At 38.8% G+C, this 9,334-nt stretch overlaps 1 protein-coding gene across 1 annotated transcript in view; it reads left to right on the plus strand.

The window, feature by feature from the left end:
* Positions 1 to 5,261, plus strand: part of PTCHD1 (patched domain containing 1) — a 115,843-nt gene extending 110,582 nt beyond the window's left edge. The window contains exon 3 of the mRNA XM_014070100.2: positions 2,934 to 5,261. Within this exon, the coding sequence (XP_013925575.1) occupies positions 2,934 to 4,588 (1,655 nt within the window). The 3' untranslated portion in view covers positions 4,589 to 5,261. The remainder of the gene's footprint in view (positions 1 to 2,933) is intronic.
* The last annotated feature ends 4,073 nt before the right edge of the window (positions 5,262 to 9,334 follow it).

The raw sequence follows: 9,334 nt of genomic DNA on the forward strand, positions 1-9,334 counted from the left end.
CGGGGAGTCGCCAGCCGACATTGACCGGCAGATGGAATCCGGAGGAGGCCTAGTCTGTGTGATCTTATAGGTCTCTGGGAGATAACTGGCAGGAGGCGGTCTCTCAGGTAGCCAGGTCCTAAACCATGTAGGTCTTTAAAAGTAATGACTAGCACCTTGAAACGTGTCCGGAGACCAATGGGAAGCCAGTGCAGCTCGCGGAGGATAGGTGTAACATGGGTGTACCTAGGTACACTCACTATCGCTTGCGCGGCTGCATTATGGACTAACTGAAGTCTTCGAACGCTCTTCAAGGGCAGCCCCATGTAGAGCGCATTACAGTAATCCCAAACCCTTCCATGTTGGAGATAGAGTATACCTATCGACAAAATTCCTGAAGTCGTTGCAACCATCAAAGAAATTAGGACCACATTTCATCGGATCTTTCCTGATTACCAAAGTTATCAACCCAGTAACAGTAGAATTACTCCTGCCAAAGACACTCAGGAAAGTTCATCCAGTGTTTCACATTAGTTTACTCAAATGAGAAGTAATCTCACAACTAAGATCACATGCACCTACACCTCCTGTTCCTATCATGATAGAAGGCGAACAACATTTTGAAATTAAGGAAGTCCTGGACTCTAGGACCCACAGGGAGAAAACCCAATACTTAGTTGCTTGGAAGCATTTACCTTCATCCCAAAATCAATAGGAAACACCATGTTCGGGCCCCTGCCCTATTGAAAAAATTTCACTCCCAATACCCTGACAAACTTTGTTAAAATACTATGATGCAATTTGTTTTCCTATTTTTTCACAGGTGATTCTCTCCTTTTTCTAAAGAACAGCAGCATGTCAGATCCCTAAAAGTGATACTGCAATTCAATTGGGAGGAGGGGAGCCTCGGAGTTAAATCATTAGCTATATCCAAAACAATTGAGTTTTACAACTTTACAACTGGTTTCCTGTCACTGGGAGACTGAAAGTCCCAACATCTCTGGAGGGATGTTTATGATAGCCATGTGGGATATATAACTTTGATGTCTAACTAGAGATAGCCATGGGAACGTGTGTTGTTTTTTTTTGTTTTTGTTTTTTTGTTTTTTGAATCCTAGGGCAGAAGAGTTAAGGAAGCATCTTCACACTTGTGTATTGGTTAGAATCTGCATTGGACAAAGGGGAGGGGTCATTATCATCTTAATCACATTTGCATTGCCTAAAGGGTTTCAGATGCTGCTTTGCTTTTAATAGTTTCCATCCTGCTTGATTAAAGGTTCCTTTTGAAATAATCCGTTTCAAGAGTGTTTAGTTTCTCAAGTTAGGAGAGGAGCCATTACACCCACACTCAAGATCCAACACAGGACGAAAGTCATTTAGCCACAATGGGAATCATCCAAACCCTTTTAGAAACACAATGCCCATATTGCACAAACTCCAAAACTTCAAAAACATAGAACCATATAAGAATTCTTCCTTTTATCCAGTTTGACCCAGAAACAAATTGCTGAATGTCGCTTTGTTTCTGCAATTAAAAACCTCCTTTGGAGCAGCTTTTCAATTTAAAGCAGGGGTCTCCAAAGTTTGCAGCATTAAGACTTGTTGACTTCAACTCCCAGAATTCCACAGCCAGTCATGCTCAGTTTGGAGACTCCAATTTAAAGCGACAGCATTTGTTTTTCTCGTTTGCTGAATCTCCCGGCTGAAAAGTGAGTTTCCTTCTAACACCTCTCTCTTTTTTCATCTTTCTCTTTATTTCTCCCTTCCCTCCCTCCCTCCCTCCCTCCCTCCCCACCCTCTCTCTCTCTCTCTCTTTTACTTTTTAAAGCTTTTTTTCCCTTGCCTGAACCAGCAGGGAAAAAAGGCTTTAAAAAGTAAAAAACAAAAAAGCTTTGACTATTCCGCACCTCACAGCTGAGTCCCGCGATTGTCAGAAGCTTTTTTTTTTTTTTTACTTTTTAAAGCCTTTTTTCCCTGCCCATTCAGGCAAACAAGCAGGAAAAAAAGGCTTTAAAAAGTTATGCTAGCTCAAATGCTGCTTGCCTGCGTGTAGGCAGGAGCCAGGAGGAGGCAGTTTTGTGGATCCACATGGTGAAGGTGAGGCAGGGCGAGCGTTGGAGTCGGTGGGGCCAACCAGTGCAATAACAATTGCTCTGCACATGCACAGAAGCAAACCCCAAGATAGTGGTGCCTATGGCGCCGCCGGGAGAACCAGTTCCGGGGCCTGGCCAGGTTGCCATTACTACCAGTTTGGAAAGGTATGCCAGATATTTAATACCTATTCAGCCGAACCGGACCGAACTGATAGGAACCCACCTCTGGTGCTGAGGCAGAATCTAGCACCTTGATCTATTTTTGAAAATAAATATTGAGATATCATAGTTATATAAATCATATGAAGCTATATCCATTTTCAAACATTAATGCCAAACTATGCTCTTGCATAAGCATTTTCATTGTGTGAAAAAATCCATCTGTACATTTTGACAACATCCACAAGGCTTTTTCTGAGCATGTTTATCAAAGAAAACAAATGAGAAAAAAAATATTTATGCCATGGCTCAAATTAATCTTCATTGCATCCCATAACATAGACTTCATGTTTAAGTTTTCTCTTTAGCTGCATTATCAATAAAATATTACTGAAGTTTCTTTAATTTTGGTTACTCTTAAATCATCACAATGTATAATTTAGCTTTAATTAGATAACTTGTTAGCATAATTCTTCTTGGCTACAAATTTCCTGGCACAGATTATTACCATCAATTACTGTAGTTCTATTTTTAAAAATAACTTTCATGTCATTGTATATGAACATTTGCCTACACCAGGACAATTTCTTCCTAAATTACCCAGGTCATGCAATGCACAATTAGCTATAGTCTCATTTGCAGGAGTCACCTGCAAATTTTAATTATATAACAGCATTACAGTTGCTCTTTTCTTCATTCCAGGGCACGGATTATATGGAACTTTTGAAATGCTGTCCTCCTGGAGGAAAACTAGAGAAGACCAACATGTAAAAGAGAGAACTGCAGCTGTGTTCGCAGACTCCATGCTCTCCTTTTCTCTCACCACTGCCATGTATCTCGTGACTTTCGGGATTGGTGCCAGCCCTTTCACCAACATTGAAGCAGCCAGGATCTTCTGCTGCAATTCTTGTATTGCAATTTTCTTCAACTACCTCTATGTACTCTCCTTTTATGGTTCCAGCCTCGTGTTTACTGGCTACATAGAAAACAACTACCAGCATAGTATCTTCTGCCGAAAGGTACCAAAACCAGAGGTATTGCAAGAGAAGCCTGCTTGGTATAGATTTCTTCTGACAGCCAAATTTAGTGAGGATACAGCAGAGTCTGAGGAAACGAACAGTTATGAAAGCCACCTTTTGGTGTGTTTCCTCAAGCGTTATTACTGTGACTGGATAACAAACACATATGTCAAGCCTTTTGTAGTTCTCTTTTACCTTATTTATATTTCCTTTGCCTTAATGGGCTACTTGCAGGTCAGCGAAGAGTCAGACCTCAGTAACATTGTAGCAACTGCGACACAAACCATGGAGTATACTGCTGCTCAGCAGAAGTACTTCAGCAATTACAGCCCTGTCATTGGGTTTTATATTTATGAATCAATAGAATATTGGAATGTGACTGTTCAAGATGACATGCTAGAGTATACTAAGGGGTTTGTAAGGATATCTTGGTTTGAGAGCTATTTGAATTATCTGAGAAAACTCAACATATCAACTGGATTATCTAAAAAGAATTTTACTGATATGCTGAGGAACTCCTTTCTGAAAGCTCCCCAGTATGCCCATTTTTCAGAGGATGTCATTTTTTCCAAAAAATACAATAATAAAGTTGAAGTGGTGGCCTCTCGAATGTTCTTGGTAGCTAAGACCATGGATACCAAACGAAAAGAGCTCTATCCCCTCCTGGAAACTTTACGAAAGCTGTCTCTCAAATCTAAAGTGAAGTTCATTGTTTTCAACCCATCCTTTGTCTACATGGATCGTTATGCCTCCTATGTGGGGGGGCCCTTGCAGAACTCCTGTATTAGTGCTTTATTCCTGCTCTTCTTCTCTGCATTCCTAGTGGCAGATTCTCTCATCAATGTATGGCTCACACTCACTGTTGCCTCAGTTGAATTTGGAGTTATAGGTTTTATGACCCTGTGGAAAGTTGAGCTGGACTGTATTTCTGTGTTATGTTTAATTTATGGAATTAATTATACAGTTGACAACTGTGCACCTCTCTTGTCAACATTTGTCCTGGGCAAAGATTTCACAAGAACTAAATGGGTAAAGAATGCCCTGGAAATGCACGGGGTAGCGATTTTACAGAGCTATCTCTGCTACATTGTTGGTCTGATTCCTCTCGCAACTGTGCCTTCAAATCTGACCCGTACACTGTTCAGGTGCTTGTTTTTGATAGCATTAGTCACCTTCTTTCATTGCTTTGCCATTTTACCTGTGATACTAACTTTTCTGCCACCGTCAAAGAAAAAAAGGAAAGAGAAGAAAACTCCTGAGAATCGGGAGGAAATAGAATGTGTTGAAATGGTGGATATGGATAGTACCCGTGTGGTTGACCAAATTACAACAGTCTGACTAGTTGGTTTGTCTTGCTTTTTTTATAAAAATAACCATCACCCCTAAATATTGTCAAGAGAAAAAAATCATATTGATTATAACAATAGGATTTGGATGTCTGTTTTCAAATTAAAACCAGGAGCATCCAGAGCACCATGTGAAGGGGGAAATATGACTGTTTGTGGATTGGCCTTCACATATAAAGTACAGTGACATTTACATTCACCCAATACAATGAGAGTGTCATCTTGGGTTGCTACCTGAGATAAAGACAATAGAGATGGGGGTACTAAATAGCATACTGCCGTGTCTGCCCTGCCAATGCTGCTGCCCCCGGGGCAGTGTGTGCCCACACATTGAAAGGTCAACTGACAAGGCTGAAGAAGCAGTAAGTGTACATTTTGGACACAGAGGCTATCTAAAACTTTTAGTACAGCAATAACTCAGTTCCATGAGTCAGCTATTATGGATCTTAGCCATTACATCTAACTTTTATTTCTATTGCTTCTTTTTTTCTTTCTTCTTTTTCTTTTTCTGAATAGAAATATATATGCAAGCTGTTAAACAAAAGCAAACCAACAATGGCCAAGAAATTCAAATTTATGCACGGCTAAATAGAGTTATCACTGTTAATCTAGGGTCATTTCGCAGTTGCCTTGTTTTCTGAATTAATAAATATTTTAAAGTGGAATTAATCCCCTATATATTTTAATACAACATAATTTTCTAGCATTTTTAAAGGAAAAAAGACCAATTTAGTAATACATATAAACATATTCAAGTTATCTGTTACATCACTTTTTCAGTAGGGTTTATTAATGTTATTCAAAAGGGATTATTGTTGTTGTTATTGGAAACCCTGCTTTCCTCTGCTAGATTTGATAGCATTCTCTGATATGTTAGGACATCTAATGGCAGGTTGGCAAAGGAATATATTTAGCAAATCCTACCAAAATCCATGAAACAAGCCTCAGATGCCTAAATTTTATCTCACAAATGTGTATGTTGTAGAATGTCTTAAACTACCAGCATTGTTCCAGACTGTACACTCTTAGTACACAAAAAGAGACTCAATGTGTAGCCATACATAATACATAATATAAGTCACAATCTTCAACTAGAATTGCTGTCTCTGAAGTCTCTACTATAAACTATAAAGCAAGGAAATCAGTTGAACTCTCCAGAAAAGTGGTTTTGAATTCTTAATGCTGCAGTCTTTCATGAGATAATGTTTAAAGAAGTGTTCTAATATAATAAAACATAGTAAACAGTTATCACTGCCCTCTTGAAAGGTATAAGATGTGGTGCCAGAAGAGAAGAAAGAATCAAACAATTTATAGTTCTGCAGTGAACTAGGACAGAGGAATCCATAAAATGTGTTTCTATTGTCTTTGGTATATCTACTTGGTATATCCCTATATTTGCTAAAAAAATAATATTGCCCTCTGTGATACAGAAAAATACCGAATTTGCTTATAGTATGGATTACTAAAAAATTCTGGAAAATTTCAGTTCACACTAGCTACCGTATTTTTCGGAGTATAAGACGCACCATTTTTCCTCAAAAAAAGAGACTGAAAATCTGGGTGTGTCTTATACATCGAATAGAGCATTTTTTGCCTCCTAAAGCCCCATCCCCTTCACCAAAATGGCCATGCATACCCTTATGGAAGCTTTTAGAAAGCTCCTGGGGGCAGGAAGACCAGAAATGAGCAAAAAAAACCAGGCCATTCCCCCCCACCAGCTGCCAGCAGCATTCTATAAGCCTCCATAAGGCTATGCATGCAATTTTTTTGACCAAAAACAGACCCGTTTTTGTGAAAAATTGGCTGTCTTTTGCTCATCTCCCCACACACAGGAGCATTCTGCAAGCCCCCTCCCCATGGCTATTCATGCCTTTAAAAATGGGTCTATTTCCATGAAAAATGGGCCTTTTTTGGGAGGTTTGCAGAGTGCTAACACTTTTTTTCCTTTTGGAAAGCTCTTTAACTGATTGATGAGAATTACATTGATCAAGTGCTGTGGGAGCAGAAACAAAGTCTTAGGTGCTGCACGTTGTTGGCGATTTCCTTCTCCAGCACATGGATAAGTACACCTGGAAACATCTACCTACCTACCTACCTACCTACTCTCTCTCTCTCCCTATCTACCTACTATATTTCTCTCTCTCCCTCTCCCTCTATCTACCTACCTTCTCTCTCTCTCTCTCTTTCTCTCTCTCTATCCCTCTACATATCAACCTACCTACTCTCTCTCACTCTCCCTACCTATCTACATTATTTCTTTCTATCTATGTCTATGTCTATATCTGTATCTATATCTATCTATATCTATATCTGTATCTATATCTATCTATATCTATATCTATATCTATCTATATCTATCTATCTCTATCTATCTATCTATCTATCTATCTATCTATCTATCTATCTATCTATCTATCTATCTATCTATCTATCTATCTATATATATATATATATATATATATATATATATATATATATGTTGTATTTCTGCTGATAAATAAATAAAGGGAGACAAATACAACACAAATGTAACAAAGGCAACAGTAAAAATATTGGGTTTCTGTCTGGATGGTCTCTTGTGACGAGCCGATAGAGAATGGAAGCAGTAAGCTTCCTCCCATATTTGGGCATACCAGGGGTTGTGACACTAATTATATATATACATATACATATACATAATATACATATATACACATATATACACATATTATATACACATATACACACATATACACATATATATATACATATATACACACGTATGTATGTATGTATGTATGTATGTATGTATGTATGTTGTATTTATGCTGATAAATAAATAAAGGGAGACTAGTATAGATCTATTTCAAGCTATTTAGCTCTTATCAACTAGTCATACCCTTACTGGGATTCGAACCTGGGCTATATTACATATTAGGCAGATGTGTTAACCACTAAGCCACAAGGTTCTCCTCCTTTATCAGCTGAGCCAGGGAAATAGGTATGTATTTAGTGTCATAACCCCTGGTATGCCGAAATATGGGAGGAAGCCTACTGTTTCCTTTCTCTGTCTATCGGCTCGTCACAAGAGACCATCCAGACAGAAACCCAATATTTTTACCGTTGCCTTTGTTACATTTGTGTTGTATTTATGCTGATAAATAAATAAAGGGAGACTAGTATAGATCTATTTCAAGCTATTTAGCTCTCATCAGGTAGCCATACCCTTACTGGGATGCGAACCTGGGCTGTATTACATATTAGGCAGATGTGTTAACCACTAAGCCACAAGGTTCTCCTCCTTTATCAGCTGAGCCAGGGAAATAGGTATGTATTTAGTGTCACAACCCCTGGTATGCCCAAACAGTAAAAATATTGGATTTCTGTCGTGATGGACTCTTGTGACGAGCTGATTGACAGATGATGGAAGCAGTTAGCTTCCTCCCATAATTGGGGCTTACCAGGGGTTGTGACTCTAAATATATACCTTCTTCCCAGGCTTCAGCTGATAAGGAGGAGACCTGTGGCTTAATGGCTAAGATGTTTGCCTAAGATGCAATACAGCACAGGTTCGAATCCCAGTAAGGATATGGCTAGCTGATAAGAGCTAAATAGCTTGAAATAGATCTATACTAGTCTCCCCTTATTTATTTATCAGCACAAATTAAACACACACACACACACACACACACATATATATATTTCTCTCTCCCTATCCCTCTACCTCCCTACCTACACACACACACTCTCTCCCTACCTACCTACTGTATTTCTCTATCTCTCTCTACTATATATATATGTATGTATGTATGTATGTATGTATGTATGTATGTATGTATGTATGTATATATATATATATATATATATATATATATATATATATATATATATATATATATATATATATATATATATATATATATATATATATATATATATATACCTTTATCTACCTAACTAATTAACTAACTACTCTCTCTTTCTCTGTCCCTACCTACCTTCTGTATTTCTCTTTCTTTCTCTCCCTCTCTATCCCTCTACCTACCTACCTACTTTTTTTTTTAAAAAAGCCTCTTCAAAACCTTGGTGTGTCTTATACTCCGGTGCATCTTATACTCCTAAAAATATGGTACTTGTAACTTTAGTGCTGTGCATGCTATTACAGTCATAGTAGGTAAAATCTGTACTGAGCAAATGGAACAGAGTAGACTATTTCTATTTCTCAAAGTTCCTTCTTAAGTAGGCACAACCCCAGTGTCACTAGTCAGTCAGTTCTCTAGATTTGGTACCTGGCCTCCCAAATTTCTCCTTTATCTTATTATTTGCCCTGAAAAAAATGGCAAAGTTGAATTAGAATTGTGCAGCAGTAATCACTAAATTACACTATTTTTATCTTTATATTGGCTGTGTCCTTTTATGCCAAATCCTCCATACCATTGCAGATAATAAGATTGGCATGTTGATGTAGCACAGGGGTGTCAAACTCAAGGCCTGGGGCCTGAATCTGGCTTGCGGGGTGCTTAGATCTGGCCCACAGGGCCACCCTGGAAACATCAAAGGGCCAGCCCATGGTGTTTCTGCCAGCAAAAATGGAGCTTGGGTGGGCTGCCTGTTTTACTGGCAGAGAGTTGCAGAACACTGTTGCAACCAAAAACGGAGCTCAGGAGTCTATTTTCGCTGGCAGAGAACTCAAGCCACCACAACAAGCTGGCCATCCCTAACCTGGCCATGCCCACCCTGGCTCCCCAAGGTCAAACAC

The sequence above is a fragment of the Thamnophis sirtalis genome, unplaced genomic scaffold, assembly GCF_051295495.1.
Source record: "Thamnophis sirtalis isolate CommonGarterSnake01/CBP01778 unplaced genomic scaffold, rThaSir2_p1.2 scaffold_12, whole genome shotgun sequence".
Classification (NCBI taxonomy): domain Eukaryota; kingdom Metazoa; phylum Chordata; class Lepidosauria; order Squamata; family Natricidae; genus Thamnophis; species Thamnophis sirtalis.